This window comes from Choloepus didactylus, chromosome 12, assembly GCF_015220235.1.
Source record: "Choloepus didactylus isolate mChoDid1 chromosome 12, mChoDid1.pri, whole genome shotgun sequence".
In the NCBI taxonomy this organism is placed as follows: domain Eukaryota; kingdom Metazoa; phylum Chordata; class Mammalia; order Pilosa; family Megalonychidae; genus Choloepus; species Choloepus didactylus.
In genome coordinates, this window is record NC_051318.1 from 102133482 (window position 1) to 102153545 (window position 20064).

General features: G+C 39.8%; 1 protein-coding gene across 3 annotated transcripts in view; it reads right to left on the reverse strand.

The window, feature by feature from the left end:
- The window catches only part of NEK5 (NIMA related kinase 5), a 93792-nt gene that overhangs the window by 23699 nt on the left and 50029 nt on the right, over nucleotides 1–20064 (reverse strand). For all 3 annotated transcript variants that reach the window (XM_037800118.1, XM_037800119.1, XM_037800117.1), the window contains exons 15-22: nucleotides 19857–19973; nucleotides 19207–19293; nucleotides 17495–17587; nucleotides 12257–12334; nucleotides 11939–12007; nucleotides 9896–10013; nucleotides 3265–3390; nucleotides 2067–2204 (exon numbers count right to left, since the gene is read on the reverse strand). In XM_037800118.1, coding sequence (XP_037656046.1) covers nucleotides 2067–2204; nucleotides 3265–3390; nucleotides 9896–10013; nucleotides 11939–12007; nucleotides 12257–12334; nucleotides 17495–17587; nucleotides 19207–19293; nucleotides 19857–19973 — 826 coding nt within the window. The remainder of the gene's footprint in view (nucleotides 1–2066; nucleotides 2205–3264; nucleotides 3391–9895; nucleotides 10014–11938; nucleotides 12008–12256; nucleotides 12335–17494; nucleotides 17588–19206; nucleotides 19294–19856; nucleotides 19974–20064) is intronic.

Sequence of the window (20064 nt, forward strand, 5' to 3'; positions counted from 1 at the left end):
TTCAAATAGAGTTGAGAGGTCATTCTGGAGGTTACTCTTATGTCTTATATAGACATTCCTTTTTAGGTTCTAGTGTATTAGAATAGCTAGAAGGAAACACCTGAATCTGTTGAACTGTAATCTGGTAGACCTGATTCTTGATGATGACTGTATAATTATATAGCATCTATCTTGTGACCATGTGATTGTGAAAACTTTGTGACTGACATTCCCTTTATCCAGTGTACGTATGGACAGATGAGTAATAAAATAAAGACAAAATAACTATAAATAATAGTGGGGGATAAGGGGTATGGGATGTTTTGGGTGTTCTTTTTTACTTTTATTTATATTTTTTGGAGTAATTAAAATGTTCTAAAATTCATGTGGTGATGAATGCATAAGTATATGATGATCCTGTGAGCCACTGATTGTATACTTTGGATGGATTATATGGTGTGTGAATATCTCTCAACAAAATTGCATTAAAAAAAAAAAGAATGTGTATAGAAAAAAAAAAAAAAAAAAAAAAAAAAAAAAATTCCTGCAGGGAGAGAAAAGTGGGGTGAAGCCAATACAGGGACTAAAAGAGCATGCATGGCTGAAGCAGGAGGAGATGTCAGCGCCCTTTGCAGTTATAACAAAATATCCACACTTGGCTTTGGATAACACCTACAGAGGAAAATTCTTATTTCTAATCATACTTGTTAGCCAAATTGCCAACATACACCTAAAGTAAAACTGTCCATGTGAAAACACAGTTATGCTCATGAGTTAATTCATTCGGCATGATAGATGAAGAGATTTCCATGACTCTTCCCATGAATCATGGATGCCAATGCAGGCAGACACTTCACAGCCACCAAGTGGGGCCCCACCTCAGTGTTGTGAGGGGGTGTGACCCCCAACCTGGCACCCAGCCCTGGTCCTTGGAGACTTGCTTCCCCTGCTGTGGCCCAGACGTTGTCACCAGGAAAGAGCACACAAGTGTACTGCAATGTGGAGAACAATTACAATGTAGAGAACACCGGGAAGTCAGCTTTCTCTCTCTCTTCCTCCTTTTAAATTTTAAACAACAGTGGTCCAACTGAGGTAAGTAATATGACTGAACAACTCCACATCCTCAGGGACTCTGGCCCCTTCTACAATGTCTAGAAATTAGTCTAACTGATTTTCTCACTCTCTCCCACACGAGTCTTGTGTGTCTGCAAGTCCTTCCTTCATGCTTTCTCCACTTGAAATGTTCTCCTTATCATGTCCATTCTTTAATGCTCCATGAGATAGCTCTAATTTCACAAAGATTTCTCCTGTCCTTTGGTTCCACAAACTGGCAGACCCAATCTCTGGCAATTAATAATTTATATATCTTGCATTTTTCATAATATTGCATATATTTCTGTACTGTAATTTAACATTTTAAGCATTTGTCAGTCTCTATGATGATCTAGTTTTGGTCTAGAAAGTCCTTGAGAACCTCACCTTCATATCCCACAATACCAGGTACAAACCTCTCCCCACAGTAAATGCTTATGGTTGAATACTTGCACGCCTACCTGCCATAATCCTTTTTAAATTCATACCCGAATACCTGAAATAGGACCAAAATCCACTGTGATATGAACTCCCTCAAACTTGAGAAAATGACAGTTTCTGTTAAAGCAGAATCTTGCTAAAAATTGTGAGATGAAGAAAAAAAAAAACTATTATGTTGTATTTTTGTTGCCCTTAAAAGTGTAATTTGAGTCCACTGAGTAGCTGTCAGAAATAAACTGACTCTCTCAGGTAAAGTTAAGCCATAACAACTCAACTCATCATCTACAAAGCCACCAGCTGTGCTTATTTAACTTTTTTCATCAGTGGTCAAGTGATTACATTAAAGACATTTACCCCACCCTCTTGGAAGTTCATGTCTTTTGTTCATCGCATTTGGGACAGGCTTGGACAAAGCAAACCAGCTTCTAGAAAGGCTAGACACCCTCCCGATCCCCTCTCCAGGCTGAGGACATTTATATCCCCTTTCTGCATTTACAAGGCTTTGGCAAAATTCCTCTGGGGATGGACTATGTTCTTAAAAATAAGTTACATACCTAATTCTCCTTCATTTGCAGAGAATGAGCTTCCTGTGAGCTGTGCTGCTGCCAAGCACCTCAATAGGGTCCCTGGTGCTTCCTGCTGCCACCGTTTCCTACTTTCTGGGACGCTTTCAATCACAATAGCTTGGCCATCTGAAGAGGAAACCACATTATCAAAAGTAAAATGCTTCTTTATTTGCCCTTCTATAAAATCATAGTGTGTTAGAACCCTAGAGGTAAGTTAATCCCACCCATGCATTTTCCTAATTAAGAAACTAAGATATTAAGAAGTTTAGCAACTTATCACATTGCTGACAGGTAGAAGAGTCCTTTTATGCTCTGTCAACTGACTTTTTGGTGTGTTAAATTTTCGATTTGCTAATTTTATATTGGATTTCCTCTTTCATTGTCTCACTGGCTCAAAATGAATTAAATTGTATTACTTTCGCCAATTCTTGGAAGTTTGATGACTTCGGTCTTTTACAAATATTATTAAAGTCAAGTCAATTCATGCTTCTGATTACTAATTTCAGTGACATACTTACATATTTTAACTTAGTTTCTTTATAACACAGGTATAAATTTTAGCTCTCCCCAGCCCCACATTATCAAGATGAGCACAGGGGATAAGTAATAAAAATCTTCCCCACATCTAGAGAAAAGAAATACAGGGAAGTTGCTGTGAAAGCTCTCCTCAAAGGCAGCCATGTCAGAAGCTTCAAATATAAATGAAGGAATTGAGGCTGAAAATATCACCACATCTGAACACTTCAGTAATTTAGGCTGAAAATATCACCACATCTAAACACTGCAGTAGCACACTGGCTATTTTCTATGTGCTGGGCATTAACTCTCTAAATCTTGTGGAATAGCTATTATTTTTATTCTAACTTTATTGATGAAAAAACTGACATTCCTGCAAGTAGCTAGCACTGGACCGCAGATCCAGTCTACTACCCACTTCCTCATCCATTCTCTTAGGAAGCTGGGATCCTGGAGCCCCCTTATTTTCATAGCTAAAGTAGCCAATTGTCTAAGACATTCCACAGGCAAGCCTCTCTGCAGGTAGCAGGAAACCAAACAATATCTTTGAAAGGTATTGGACACAAAATCTGTAGGGATTCTCCTGGAGAGTGGGAACTTTCACGCCTGGGTGTGCACTGCAGCCCGGCTGTATCTGGGGTCTCCAGCCCCTCTGAGGGATGTTATTCACCATCGGGCACTGTAGAGCAGGTGGAGGTGAGTTCAGCTGCCGCCATCTTTCGCAGCAGGGTCTGGGGAGCCCTGGCCTCCCACTGCCTCCTATTTCCTGTAGCAGCAGCCTCCTGGGTTAATGGCTCTGAGAGCAAGAAAAAAACTTGTTAATGCAAAAGCAATCAAAGTGTGGCTGATGTGTTCAAAACAGAGGAAGTCCCCACCATCATTCCAACAGAGATCGTAGCTTATAAGACTGAAATCATACAGACTTAAAAGTTACTTCACTTTTATCATTAATATTTGATTGCCTACCCAATATACCTAAATGCTAAAGGAATTTTAGGGATGCAATTGGACAAATTCCTTGCAGTTTCTATGACATCTTTATCTTTCTATGAGATCAGTTTCTATGGAAATGCAATGTTACATTTTCTTAATTTAAAAAAAAAACTTTTTTTTTAATTTTATTACCATGTTTTCTTCATAGGAAATTTGAAAATGATATAAGTAGAAGAGAAAAATAAAAATCATCCATAATCCAACCATCCAAAATTTCCTTTTTTTTCCTTGCCTATACTTTTTGCTTTGCTTAGAAACAAACAAACAAAAAAGGACACATGCTACGTTTTCTTTCGTAACTTGCTTTTTTCAATTAGCAACATGTAATATCCAGGTTACCAGATATTCTTCTACACAACCATTTGAAAGCATGCATAGTACTCTGTTTTATGGATGTATTATAATTTACCTAATTTCTTTTTGCTGGATTTTTAGGTTGCTGGTGATTTCTCACTTTTATAAATTATACTACAATGGACTCATTTGCAGCTAAAATTTTGTGGATATTTATAATTATTTACCTTGGATAAATTATTAAAAGTGACACTTCTGGGGGCCAGTATTATTTGCCCTATCAAAGGTTTTTATTAAGAAAGTCAAATCTATTACTAACTATTCTGTGATTTTTTCCCCATGTATTTTGAATGAGTATTTCTTCCCTTTCAAAAAACTCTTCACCTATATTTTCTTTCACTTGCTTTATAACTGAATTTTTTTTACATAAAACTCTTTAATCCTTTTGAAATTCATTTTGTTATATCATATCATACAGGATCTGATTTCACATTTTTTTTCCAAGTTGTTAAGTAATTGGCCTACCAGTATTTATTTGAATAATCCTTTCTTTTCCCTCTGGCTTGTGATATCACTTTTAGCACACACTAAATTATGATACAGCCTATAGAGTTTGTTCCTAATCTCTTCATTGTTTTGTCTATTGTGGTGCTAGTATCATATTGTTTTAATGATTGTAAATTTATATATTTTGATATTTGGAAGACTAAGTGCCATTCACTGCTCTTCTTTTTCAAACTTTCTTTGCTAATTAAGAATCACTCTTAATTGTTTGTTAATGGGATTCTAAGTATCAGAGCTGTATTGAAGGTGAAAAGGATTGAAAGGGGTTGTTTAAAGCATGTATCCCACAAATAAGCACCACAAATATAGAAGGTGCTTGCATGATATACTTCTAAGGTATAACACTAGTACAGAGAGTTGACAACAGAAAGGTATATGGGAAAAATCTACCTATTGCATACTATAATTAATAGGAATATCATACTATAGTTAATAGGAATACTAGGGACAAATAATTAAGGGCTGAAAAGAGATACGAGGTGTTTTGGGTCATGAGAATTGTTTAAAATGGAGAGTGATGAGGATTGTACAACTAAGTGATGATAATGTGAGATATGGATGGATTATTGTGGACATAACATATACTATATGAACTTAGGAACCCCCTACTTTATAAGTCAAGCCCTCGATCTTGAGTCTTGCTCGAGTGAAACCTAGGGTTGTAAAGGGGAGTCTAAGCCCATCTACAATTATGCCTAGCAGTCACCTCCAGAGAACCCGTTCTGTTGCCCAAATGTGGACTTTCTCTCTCAAAGCTCAACTCGGCAAATAAATTCATCACCCTCCCCCAACATGGGACAGGACCCTCCAGGTGAGTGAGTCTCCCTGGCAACGTGGGACATGGATTCTGGGAATGAGCCTGACCCTGGCATTGAGGGATTGAGAATGTCTTTTTGACCAAAAAGGGGAAAATAAAGGCAACAAAATAAGATTTCAGTGGCTAAGAGAATTCAAACAGAGTCAAGAGGCTGTCACGGAGGTTACTCCTATGCAAGCTTCAGGTAGATATGCCAAATGACTACAGTATAAGCCAAGTCAACAGTCATTCCAAAAACCCTAAAGAATACCTGGATCCCTATCTGAGACTTCATAAAAGTTTCACTCACTAAGTTTACTCTTCAGAAACTTAAATCCTTCAGAGAACTCTTATGACAGCTAAGTCCCCAAAACCCAGAGGCAACAGCCTCTTCAAGAACAGCAAGCAGGTATGTCCCCTTTTTGCATAAAGTCGACACCCCTCTTTAACATGAACAAATTAGGGAGGTCACTGCCTAGACATCCCTGAAGTTCAGGAAAATGATTAAACTAGAGGAAGGGATAGCAACAGACAAGATGCAATTTAACCAAGGATTATGAATACTGAATCTCTGTATAATTTTCTTTTTCTTAGTTGCTAGGGTATTAGAATAGCTAGAAGGAAAGAATTGAAATGGTGGAGTTGTAACCCATGGCATCTTTTGAAATTTGTTCTATAGTTACTTGTTAAATTGTAATTTGAAAGTTATCACCTTTTTGCATAACGTATATATTTCACAATAAGGAAATAACTGACACTATGGTACTGTAACTCACAACATTTTTGGAAATTTCCTATATAACTACTTCTTAAATCATACTTTGAAAGATACTAACTTTTTGCATATATGTTATATCTCACAATAAGGAAGTAACTGAAACTGTTAAACTATACTCATAAGATTCTTTGAAAATTGCTAACTACTTGTTAAACTGCACTTGGCAAGTTATCACTTCTGTGTGTATATGTTATAGTCTACAATTAAAAATATGACAAAAATAAAAAGAATCATTCTAAGACAACACCCACCCCCCTGAAAAAACCCTTTCATATTATGGTTTTAATTGAAAGTGCCATAAATCTGTATATTTTTATTTGGAAAAAATATTTCCAATGTGTAGCACTGTGATTTCTCTCCATTTATTCTTGTGGTCTTTAAATACCTCAGTACAGTTTTATAGTTTTCTTCATATGTCCTACACAAGTTTTGTAAAGTTTATTTCTAAGTACTATACATACATACATTTGTTGCTGATACTGTAAATGAGATCTGAAGACCAATTGGGGCAAATATTTGGAATACATATTATAAGCAAAGGTTTAATTTAAATGCCATAAAGAAAAAAACAATCCATTACAGAAATGCAAATTAAAATGAGAGAGCATTTTCAGCACTAAACTGATTAAGTTCTTTTTTTTTCCTGTCTTAAATTTCCTAACAGAAATAAGGAAACTAAGATAAGACCTGAAACCCAGAGGTACCAGTCTCTCCCATAAGGCACCCTACCCCATAATGTCGACCCCCCTTTACAACACGAAGTTGCTAGAATGGTCATTGCCCAAACATCCTGAAGATTGAGATCCCTGAAGATTGAGAGAATGATCAAATGAGAGGGAGGAGTTGTAAAAGAGAAGTTGGATTCAAAAAATGATTATGACTACTGAATCATTATATAGATCTTTCTTTTTAGTTTCTAGTGTATCAGAACAGCCAGAAGGAAATACCTCAAATTGTGAAACTATAACCTATACTACAGTTTGAAATTGGCTCTATAACTATTTGTTAAACTGTACTTTTAAATTTATGACTTTTCTGCATATATGTTATATTTCAAAATAAAAAAAATGTTTAAAAAAAAAAAGGCAGGTAAGTCTTTTGAGACCCATGACCTACTCTCTCCTCTTTGCAGCCAGACTATGCCAAGAATAGCTTCTGAATTCATCTCTCTGATGGAAACTGCTCTCACTGAGGCCACTAAGGGTCCCTGATGGCCAAATCCTGAGGGCTTGTTCTCCTCCTCACTGGGTCTTTCTCCGTTTGTTGGTGTTGCCTCCTTCTGGAACTTTCTCTCCTCCTCTAGCTTCCCTCTTTCCGGAGTCTCCCAACACTGTCTAGACATTCTAGGGCTCTGTCCTGAGCTCTCCCTCTACCCCATCCGTCCAGGTATCTTCAACCATCACCAAGGTCTAAATACCACATGCACGCCAATGACCGCCAAACCACGCCTTTAGCCTTCATCACCCCAGGGCTTCAGTCTAACACAGCTTCCATCTCCAGCGGAAGCTCATGAAGATCTAAACCTCAACATGTCCCCGATTTCCATCATTGCCTTGGCTCCACTGAACTCCCCTGCATGACGTTTCTTCCCCTGTGTTGCCCATTTGGTTGGTGACAGCTTCAACCACATGAATTTGAAAACTGGGGGTCATCCTAAGCCCCTCTGTTCTCTTCCTCCACCCCACCAACTCCCGTCCATTCTACCTCAAAACAGCTCTCAGAGCTGGGCCCCTTTCTCCATCCCGCTGCCATGCTCCAGGTGGCACCCCATCTTCCTCCCTGGCCCTCCACACCTAGTTCCCTCCACGCCACCCCTCCCACTGCAGCCTGCATAATCTTCCTCAAATACCAACTTGATTAATTTCTTTTGACTGAGAGTCAGCACCCACACGGCATGAAGAAAGCCCCGTAGGAAAGGGAATCCCTGACTCCCGCCAGCTCACACCCAGCAGGGCCTTTGCATTCCAGGTTCAGAGACCGTGTCCTGTGCTTCCTTTCCTCTGCTCGGGGTCCTTCTGGGATGTGGAGGGCAGGGCCACCCCTCCCACCCAGAACTATCTGTGTTACAAGGGAGAGTCCAGTCAAATGCGTGCTAAACCGGATTGACTAAGATTTCTCCAGATAAAAACGAGGTAAAGTGTGTTATGTTCAGGAGAGGAAAGTGAGCCAAGCCAGGGCATGTAAATGCTCACCTGGATAGGAGGGAAAGTGGGGGCGACAGCAGGGTAAAAGAGCCGACTGTCAGTGGAAGAAAGAGGGGGTGCTGGTATAGGAAAGGGGGGACACTGCGGGTTCAGGCCATGCAGCGTTAAACACGATGCTATGTGGTAGGGATTTTAATGTCCAAGAATTGTCAGAGGAAAAAAAAAAAAAAAAACTGAACAGGGTAACCATATAACAAGATAACTCCAGAGAAACGGAGGACAAAAAAGAGAATATGGCAACACAGTGATGGAGAGTGACAAGCAAAGTAAGGAAACAGTTTCTATTAAGGACCTAATATGCATCAGGTAGTTTATATATCAAATCTCACTTTGACCTTTCTAATAAGCCTGGGTGGCAGGTAGTATATGTCCCACTCTTTTTTTATTCAGTTTTATTGAGATATCTTCACATACCATACAATCATCCATGGTGTACAATCAACTGTTCACAGTACCATTATGTAGTTGGGCACTCATCACCAGAATAAATTTTTGAACATTTGCCTTACTCAAAAATAAAATTAAGAATAAAAATAAAAGTAAAAAAGAACACCTAAAGCATTCCACCCCCCCCATCTCACCCTATTTTTCATTTAGTTTTTGTCCCCATTTTTCTACTCATCCATCCGTACACTGGATAAAGGGAGTGTGATCCACAAGGTTTTCACAATCACACTTCATCCCTTGTAAGCTACACAGTTATACAATTGTCTTCAAGAATCAAGGCTACTGGGTTGCAGCTTGACAGTTTCATGTATTTCCTTCTAGTTATTCCAATATACTAAAAACTAAAAAGTGTATCTATATAGTGCAAAAGAATACCCTTCAGAGTGACCTCTTGTCTCCACTTGAAATCTCTCAGCCACTGAAACTTTATTTTGTTTCATTTCACTTTCCCCTTTTGGTCAAGAAGATGTTCTCAATCCCATGATGGTAGGTCCAGGCTCATTCCTGGGAGTCATGTCCCGTGTTGCCAGGGAGGTTTACACCCCTGGGAATCATCTCCCATGTAGGGGTAGGGCAGTGAGTTTACCTGCCTAGTGGTATATGCCCCACTTTTAAGAGGAAATTGAGATTCAGACCATTTAAGTCGTTTGTGGAAGCTCACACAATCAGCAAGTGGCAGGGCCAGCTGGGATCCAACCCCCTGATTGTCTCCAGTGCCCTTGCATGTCCCCCAACGCTAAAGTGCTGGGAGGTGACAGAGCCTAAACTAGTGGCAAAGTGAATGAAAAGGAGGAAGATGCAGAGACATCGGAGAGTAGAGAGCACCCTGGACGTGCAGCAGGCACTGTCAGGATGGTCGTGGCATTGGCCAAGATCAAGGATGGCAGGAAGAGGAGCAGGCTGGAAAGGAAGAGTTAGAAGGTGTGATTTTGCACCTGTAGCATGAGATTCTAGTGGGACTTGCCCACAGAGCTTTCCAGAAGATAACGGGAAAGATGGGAGAAGCTGGAGCTGAGCCAGGGGGTGGCACCACCCAAAGAGAAAGCGGGGAGCAAGAGAAAAGGGCGATTTGAAGAGGAGGAGCCAGTGTCCCCTGAGAAGTCAGGCCCAGACTGAGCAGGGAACCCAGAGAGGCAGGGGAGGGTGGAGTGGCAGAGACGGCCAGGGGAGAGTTCAAGAGGAAGCACCAGGACACACCCCTCTCCAGCTGCCAGGGGACACATACCTGCTTCCAGGCAAAAGAGCTTCTCAAATGCTCTGTCGGTGTAGTCTTCGTGCTCCTTCACAAACATGTGTTCCTGAAACTTCGTGCTGTCCTCAAAGGTCAAAGTTTCATTTAGCACCTCCATTGCCAACAGCAATTCCACAGTGTTTCATGAGAAACAAATCATTTTTTGAAAAAAAATTAATGATTTTGTATTCTCAGTTGTACCACTGAGCAAGACACATAGCAGGTAGTCAATACATGGCTATTTAACAAGTTAATCAGTAGAGTTCCAAAACTGGAAATACGGTGGAACGAGAGAGAAATATTTTCATTTCTTCTCCTTGTCAGTAGCGACGAGTGCTGATCACGCAGCAACTTAATTTCATCAGACTCCCTGCCTCAGTGTCATTCTACTCCAGGTCCATTCTGTAGAGCACTCAAAGGCACCACCCCGATGCTCTGCTTGGAGAATGCAGCCTTTCTCCTCAGTCCTAACGGCTCCCAATATTCCATAATCAATACCAAAATCATCACTTCTCTTTCCATTGTATCAAAGCATAGAATATCAAAGGATGATCTCCCTGGAAGACCCAACTTCTTACTCTATTCTTTCATTCTTAGCAGGCCAAATTCACAGAAGCACCGCCCAATCAGGTTCCACCCTGGAGTATATTTCATATACTTTAAAAAAAATTGAGCTGCAACCCTGAAACCATGCACATTTGTTTTATGCCCTAATTAGTTATTAATTACCCTGCACGGGTCTTTGGGTAAATTGCAATTATACATTTGGGCTCTTGCTGCCGCAGTGATAATGGCACAAATACAGGACATTCAAACCTTACTTTATTACTTGAAATGTGTACTTAATGGCATACCTCTTTCTCTTGTGGGGTGTTTTCATCAAAACTATTTGTCTAAATCCCAGATCTGCTCCTCCAACACCCACAGCTGGGAGCACCCAAAGGCTTAGCAGTTAAGTAGATGTGAGCGCTCACTATTATGACTCTAACAAAGTCCTTATGTGGTAAAATTTCTAAACGGATCTAAAAATCTGAAAGAAGTGATAACATAAAGTGTTACGCTCATAAAGGACATGAAAGAAAGAGATTCCGTATCAGGTGTGACCCAGACAACTTACTGACATATATACGCTCATATCTAACTTTTGTAATACTTTTGGTAATTTAAAAGGCAAATTCAGAGAGGGTGAAATGGAAACACAAATCAAGTAATTTTTTTTAATTGAAGAAGAAAAAAAAGCATTTAATAATTTTATTGTACAAGGAAAAGAGCCTAAGGCAGGTACTTAGCTCCACACCCTCCTGTTTTATAAAACTATAGGACAGAGCAGAGTTGGAATTGAAAAGAAAGGTGGGCTAGAGACAACAGATAACTTGGTGGGAGCGGGGGATGTAGAAAGAATAACAGCCACACACACACCAGTCAAACACTTTTAGTCCCTGCAGCAAATCAAGGATACTAACCAAGCCTGCACTCAAACCGGTTAATTTTGATATTTGTTAGCAGGTCTGGTAAAAAGTAGGATTAAACAATGTTGAAATCAAGTAATAAAATGAAGTTTGAATTTACTGTATTTGTCCAGTTATCACTGTGGCAACAAGAGCCCAAATGTTTAATTGCAATTTACCCAAAGACCTATACAGAGTAATTAATAACTAATTAAGGCATAAAACAAATGTGCCTGGTTTAAGGGTTGCAGCTTAATTTTATTTTTAAGTAAATATATTAGGTGTTGACTATGTATCATGTCTTCAATTTTAATTTAGTTGTGATAAGAAGTTAATATTATAAGGAAAATAGCTCCTTTATAAAAAAAATTAAAATGGAATAATCCAGGGGAATAACCTTAAAAAAAATAGTGGGAGGATAAGAATTATTTCGGGAGATTAATTTAAATCTCAGTGATCCTTCTAGGAATATTTAAGAAAATTCTTCCTACAGCCTGTTGAACAATTTCATGAAACATTCTATTAAGATATATACATTTTCTCATACCTACTAAAGGCTACTAAAGGAAAAGTATACTTAATGGCATACCTGTTCCTCTTGAGGGGCGTTTTCATCGAAAATACATTTGTCTAAATTAATTTCAAACTTTACCCCTCTCTAGAAGAAAACAGGAATAAAAAATCTTAGTTTAGCAATACAATAAAAGCCCTAGTTTAGCAATACAATAAAAGCCTAGGTCAATTTTCTTTAACATTACAGATACTTAAAACCATTAGTCTGATATCACAAAATAAGGCAATTCCATAAAATAAAAGGGGAAAACATCTTGACAGTGACCCAGATCACAAGATGTGGACCCCCAGTCAGCTTTTTAATATGGAAGCAAAACACAAAAGTGTTTATTACCTTAGCTTTATATTTCTGTTCTGGAATTTTACTTTTCAGGTTCTGAAGCCTAATTTCTTTCAAGTTTCTTTCAATATCCTGAAAGGTTAGAGAAAATTAAATTCTATCATTTAATATTGACCAAAGAATTATACATATTTTATAACCCCTGAATTCACAACACAGTGTGTTTACATGACTTGATTTCTGGATTGAATCTGATGATTGATTTGAGGGTAAAAACATGACTTTGTAAAGGTGGGTTCATAATAACTCACTAAAAACTTGGTCACAGGATCCACTAATTTGAAATAAGAGTGCATTTTAACACCAGCCTCTCAATGGCTATAAGCCTGTAACACGCCAATGCGTATCACCCCAGTTCAGTCTCTCCAACCCAACCCAAAACAATTCAAGAGCATAATTTTGCCTAGAGAATCCCGACTTTAAGAGGCTTATGATCTTAATCAGGAAACTAAGAAAAGTACACAGCTCACCATAGTATAAAGAAAGGAGAGAGCTCTAAAAATTGACAGGCAATTTCAAGAAGGAAGGGAAGAAGGTAGTAAAATGGGATAACAAAAATTCAAAGGAACAGCAGATACATGAACTCTAAAACTGGGGTTTCTTGCGGTTCAGTCCCAGGCCCTCTTCTCCTCTCTTCTTCATCTCAAGGGGATCCCATTAACTCCTATATATCTGTGAATTTAGGTTCATGTGTCAACTTGGCCAGGTGATGGTGTCCAGGTGTCTGATCAAGCAAGCACCGGCCTAACCATTACTGCAAGGACATTTGTGGCTGGTTAATAAACCAGAAGGCTGGTTTACTAAATCATAAGTCAATTGACCACACCTGTGGCTGATTACATCAATGAAGGGCATGTCTTCCAAAAATGAGAGAATTCAATCAGTTGGATTTAATTCAATCAGCTGAAGACTTTTAAGCGAGACAGATAGAGAACTTTCACTTCAGCCAGCCAGCCTCCCCTGGGGACTTCATCAAAGACCTTCGTCAGAGTTGCTAGTTCACGGCCTGCCCTACGGAATTTGGACCTGTGCATACCAAAACACAGCTGCATGAGACACTTGCATGAAATCTCATATTTACAGATATCTCCTGTTGGTTCTGTTTCCCTAAGAACCCTAACTAATACAATATCTAAATGCCATCTTCATGCAATGACTCTTAAAAGTGTAGCCTCAGTCTTGACCTTTCCTCTCCTTTGACCTTCAGACTCACACGTCCAGCTGCCTACTCACCATCATTTCACTTTGGCATTCATTCCCAAATTCTTATTGAGCCCCACACTGTGCCACACACCTTCCCGTTCTCTGGGTTAGGACAGTGAACTTGACCAAAAAGGTCCCTGCTCCCATGGAGCTTACATTTTACCAAAGTAAGATGGGTAATAAATGAGTCAACAAAATAACGACATAATTTCAGCCAGTGTGAACTGCCATCAAAGAAATAAAATAGGGTAATAGGATGGAAAACGAGTTGGAGGAGAGGATAATGTGGGGGCAGCTTGTCTGGCATTTGATGTGAGTCCTGGAATGATGTGAACTGGGATCTGGGATAAATAGGTGGGAAAGCATATTTCATGCAGAGGAAAGGAACGTCTCCCAAGTGCGAATGCAATCTCAGCTCTTCTATAACTCAACAAGTCCCAAATGGAATGCTTGACTGCACCCTACACGTCACAAGCTTGTTCCCCCACTCTTCCCCATCCTAGTAAATATCACTGCCATTCCCTTCAAGCCAGAAACTTAGGAGTCCCTTGATTCTTCATTACCTCACATCCAACCAACTGCTCAGTGTATATAAGCCCTCAATTATACACACACACACAACACACCCACACACACAACTGTTTTCTCCAACTCTATTGACAGCATTTTACTTTAGGTCTCTGTCATCTCTCATGTGTGTTACTACAATGAGCCTCTCTTCCTGCTTCTTCCAGTCTTTTCTTCCCATAGCCACAAAAGCAATCCTCTTAAAATGTAAATCACATTGCATTTACCCTGTCTCTCTGGAAAACCCCCTTTAATGACCTCTCACCATGCTTAAGGAAAATCCCAAGCCTAAAAGGCCCTTCAAAATCTGGCTCCAAGACTGATTTACTGCTTAAAGTCTCTTTATTCATTTTTTTACTGAACTTTTTATGTAAAAAATAAAATCAATCAAAGAAAAAAAAAATCTGATCTCTCTCCAAACTCAACTTTTACTACCAAAAGCCATCAATCACTACATTCTAGTTATGCTGGTTTTACTTTAATTTCTAGAACATTGTAAGTTTCTCCCACTTCAGAAGTTTTGTGCATGTTGTTCCCTTTTAAAAGCCTGGAATTCTCCATTCCCCAACTCCTCTAATGGCTTGCTTCCCTAGACTTAGTGTAAATGTTTAACAGTGGGTTTCCATGACCTTCCCAATGTTAATCCATATCTCAGACCCTTGCCTGTTTACTTCTTGGCACTCGGTGATGGTTAGTTTTATGTGTCAACTCGACTGGGTTTCCATTTGTTTGGTCAAACACTGGCCTATTTTGTAGATGGGATTAGCATCTACCATCAGTTGACTTTAAATAAAGGAGATGACCTTTGATAATGTGGGGGATGAGCCTCATCCGGTCAGTGGAACACCTTAAGGACAAAAAAACCGAGGTTTCCCCCAGAACTGCTGCCTTAGGACTGCAGACCAGCTCCCGCTCAGTTTCTAGCCTCCCCTACAGATTTCAGAATTGCCAGCCGCTTTAATTGTGTGGGCCAATTCCTTAAAATAAACCTCTTAAAACATATACACACTTATATTTGTTTCTCTGGAGAACCCTGACCGATAGACACTGAAGAAAACGTGCAGCTCTTTCAAACACTGAGTTTTGCCTGTCTTCCCACTAAAATACAGGCTGAGTACAGAGACCTTGTCTATTTGTTCACTGCTGTTTTCCCAGAGACAAGCACAATACCTAGCACATTTTTTTGGCACTCAGTAAATACTTGTTGAATGAGTAAGCCAAGATGGCAGATCAATGGCCTGATAATGGCAATGGGAAAAAGGAAAGGGAGTTAGGAAGGGAGGAAGGGAAAGAGAAAAGGAGGGAGGCAGGGAGGTAGAGAGAGAGAAAGAAAGAAGAAGATACAAAGGAAGAAAGGAGGAAAGGAGGGGAACAGAGGGGGAGGGAGGGAGGGTGATTGAGGATGTATACTTTCAGATCCTGCTTCAAGATGAACTGGAGCTGGGGAAACGGAAGAGTGGGAGAGGATGAGGCTTCATAGATCTGGAGAAGGTCACAGGCAATTTGGGCAGTGGGGGAAGGAAAATCATCAGAATGTCAAACAGTTTTCTAGTAACAGAATGAGATTCCTGAGGACACAGAAGGAAGGATCCAACAGTGGGGTAGAAAGAGATGGAATTGGTCTAGGAAGCAGTAGAGCTAAATACCAATGAAAATACAGAGCAAATAGTAAGGGAAGGAGAGATTTACACTGAGGGCAGGTAACTTATGCTTATCTCAGCTGACACCAAGAATTAGAGAATCAGTAGGTTGGAAACAGGCTGGAAGGATGTGACAGCAATAAGGAACCAGGAGAATCTAGCCAGTAGAAAAGATCATGGAACAAATCAACTTCAGATACAATGTTGGGCTGATGGAATTCTGTACAATTCCCTTTTCCATGTGGCCGGATGAGCCTGTCCAAGGTTTCTGGTCAGTGTCCTGCCATCTCCAACCTGGCTCCTGAAATGACTGTACTTAACTAACTCCACGAAGAAAAATAAGCACCTATTACCATATTAAATTAAATCTAAGATGTCATTAATAGGAAGACACACACCAATTTTCAGAAATATTAAGAAGTGTGTGTGTTTGAATTGAGGAAATATGGCATAGCCCAGACCTTGCTAGGTGCTGAAGATGTAAATATGAGGTGGATAAAGAAGTGGGGAGCAAACGTCCAGTTCCAGCCAAAGTAGATTTTTGGGAACTAGATTTACAATCCTGCCCAAAATGACCAAAGACCTGGTTGAAATATATGAAAATCAATTTTTAATTCACTGGACATCAGCAACAAAGCAGTGATCCCTGAGTACTAGAAAATAAAACTCTCCCAGTTTACTATCTTGAGAGGGTTTACAGGTTTTGTGCAGAGATGGAGAAATAAGCAGAACAAGGCAGCCTCCCTGGATTGATGGGGCAAAGCTGAGAGCCTGAGGATAACAAGGGAGAGAGGAGTCCAAAGAGAAGAGTCCCGAACAGGAGAGAAGTGTATAAACACCATTAAATGCCCTCTATTTTCATGTGTTCTCTTTCAAAGTTATTCCTTTTGCATAGAACATAGGAAATTTTATTTACCTCATTTCAGAAAAGGTGCTCTTTGGGAAAAGGCACCGTAATTCACTTGTATTCTTTTCAATACCTTGTTTATCTTTGGTCACTTGATTTTTTTATTTATTTAGTATTTATTATAACCAGGGAAAAACATGAGAGAAAAATGTCTATGTAAAATCTCACCTGTCTTTTCATGGAATTTGACTATGATTATCCTGTATCTTTGACAATTTTACAATATCTTAAGGATTTTTAACTTCTAGCTATATGGATCGGGCTCTAATAATATACTTTAAAATATAAAGAATTACTCTCATAATACTCAGTCAGTTTATAATAATAAACCCCAATACTAGCCAACTCATCAAGAATCTTTTTATTAAACAAATATAAAAAGTTATACCAGGGCACTTTCTTCACAAAATCAATATAATTAATTGAAAGGTAACACATTTAACCACAGGTACATGGTTAATGAGGTCATTTCACAGGCTGAATAATTCTTTCTTAGAAGTAGTTGAAACCAAATGATCAAATGATCCTATAATTGTTTCCCAAAGGAGGAAAAAACTCCATTTGATATTTTGGCTTTGCCTGGCTCCTTACCCTGCCGAAAATGTAAGGTTGAAACAGAAGAGACATTTACCATCAGATCTCATGACCGCTGGCTCAGACACCATTCACGAAGCTGAAATTTCCTACACTGAGAACAACAGTTCTCAAAGCTGTCTTGCACACTGGGGTTGCCTGGGGAGCTTCTGAAAACAAGATGCCTGGTTCCTACCCCCAAACCAGCTGGGGTGGAGCCAGAGCATCTGAGTTTTTTTTTAAGTTTCCCACATGAGTCCACCGCACGGTGAGAGTTAAGGACCACTGGGTAAAGCAAACTCAAAGGGAAACTTAAAAGCATCTAACAATAGCCATCACTACCTGCACAGGTGGCTCTTCCTCAGGTGCATCTCGGTGGATGGGCAGGACACTCTTCTTCACCAAATAGGTTTTGTGACCTATCTTTGAGTCCTCCTATAACACAAATTATGCAGTCAACAAGCTTCGCTGTGGATCGGTTCTGCAGGCTGCTGTATGAACCTCAGCTGGGTCTGAATGGCTCTAGCAGGGAGTCCCTTTCCTATACTAGAGGGATATCAAGGAGAGGGTTAGAGGTAGCTCAGTTCTATGGCTCCTTTTCCCTGTGGCTGCCCCAGGTGTTCCCCACGCACTTCTATCATGCATGCCCTTCTTTCATAGTCCCTCTATCAATATTTGCTATCCATCTTCCCTTGACTCAGTGTCCCCACCACAGACCTGCTGTAAATATAAGGCTGATGAAGGCATGAGGCTCCCTCACCATGAAGCAAGCCTCTGCTCTGCAGAGAACCACCCTCAACGTGCTCCTTCCTAACACATCTGGCCCTTGTCTGAACCTTTGCATGGCCTCCTTCTCTCAGAATGCACCCGTCCTTCTCTCTGCTTCTCTACATTCTACTCTTCTTCTCAGACCCACTTTCGGGTCTCCTCTCTTCTCCTGTAAGAACCTCACTCTGGTTTATCCTTCTCATCTTTATTCCTTGTGCACTTACAGGGCTTAACTCCATTCAGTCTTACTCTGTGGCTGCTTCATAAGTATGGGTCTTACACCTGCAACTACTTAGGAGCTGAACTGCATCCTGGAAAGAGTAGAGGTTTTAGAGTCAGCAAGAACCGTATTTAAGTATTTAGTCTGCCATGCAATATCTAAGTGAATTTGAACGCATTACTTCACCTCTCTGTTATGGGGAGTAAATGAGATAAAGAATGTGAAAGTCTTAGAGCTTCACACATACAATGGAGATGCACTGCATGCTCATTTAGCTTATATTAACTCATCTTCGTGTACTTGGGAGGGGGTGAGGTGCTCTGAGAAGGTGCTCCTCTTCATTGAAAGGTGCTCCTCTTCAATGAGCTCATGGTCCAAGCTTGTGTGAGAGGGGGCTGCTTCTCCTCAGCCAGTCTCAGTCTCCACTGGCCCCTCCTGGGTTAGGGATTCCAGGGTGCTGAGTATTTAAACATCTGTGTATTTTTCACACAACAGAGACCCTGAACACAGGCCAGCTATTTCATCTGGAGAGCTACTGAAGAAGCAGCAATCTGCCCCAATTCTAGAGACCTTCCTGAGAAACCAAAGCGTGAGTTTCCAGTATGGCACTTTCCTAGGGGATTTTCAAGCATTAACTCTTTCTCCCTCAAATTTCACCTTCCATACCGACTTTAGAAACTTACTCATGCATATATGCTAGTTTTTTTTTTCCCACTTATGTGCATAAACTTATACTCATTTTGGACTTCCTGCATCTAGATTAGCTGCTGGGTAAAATAGTAATTGACTGATTCATGAGGAAGACAATCAACAAGTGGTTTTAATAAAAGCCATTCTAACTGAGAATCTTAGATATCCTCCACATCTTGTGTAGGCTCAGGTAAGCGCTAAGGAAGTGAAGCTTTAGTTAGGTCCGACAGCTTTCCTATTAATAAATTTGCACAATTATCTCTATAAGAAGATTTGGTCTTTTCTGTGAAGAGATCGTTAATGATAACACCCGTTCACTTCAGTTAGTTATAAATTGACAGAACGATGGTTCCTCTGGAATAATGAATCTGTTTACCTCCAGTTCTCTCCCCATCTTCTTTCTAATTTCCTTCATGTCATCATGGTACTGCTGGCGAATTTCCTCTAACTGCCTCCAATATTCCTGGAAAGGAAACCCGATCCAAAAGTTTAAATGTTCGTGAACAACTTAGAAATAATCTCTCTACAGCCTGTGAGTTTAAAAAATGTGTGATAAAAATAAGAATCAGAAAACCTGCTGCTCTTAAGGATGATAACCGTCCCCCATTTGGGCTGCTGTACTTTGCACTCCATGTGTGATACGGTGGCTTGGGGTGACCTCACTTTTCCATGTAAAACCCAAATACTTTAATGACATTTGGTGACTTAATTTCTCTCACTTTCATATAAACCCAAATACATTAATTAAGTACAGTTACTTTATATATCTCACTTTTATATATTCACAAATATGTCAGTGATGTCCAATTACTTTATCAATTCAAGAAAAGCCTTGTGAAATTAGCTACATGGCTTTCTCTGGGTAGGTATATCCACCAGAACACCCAGCATGGGACTTTACACATTTAGTATTTGTGGAACAGGGCCCTCTCAGGCTCACCGTAAAAATAAAAGTAACACCCTACTACAGGACAGAAGACAAAGATTCAAGTACAGTCGTAACTCTGGAACCACACTATTTTTAACCTGTTCCTTCATTAAGTTTCTCCGAATCTGAAGCTCCTGAAGTTTAGGTTCTTTTCCCTTATTTCTCAGCTCTTGTCCTTGGTTACAATTTGGCTCAGCAGAAGATGGACGAAGACCCTATTTATTGAACAAAAGAATTTATAAAGCTTATTTTCATTTTGGAAACATCTGATTTGCCCTTGAGGTTTTCCTATAAAAAAAGAACTAT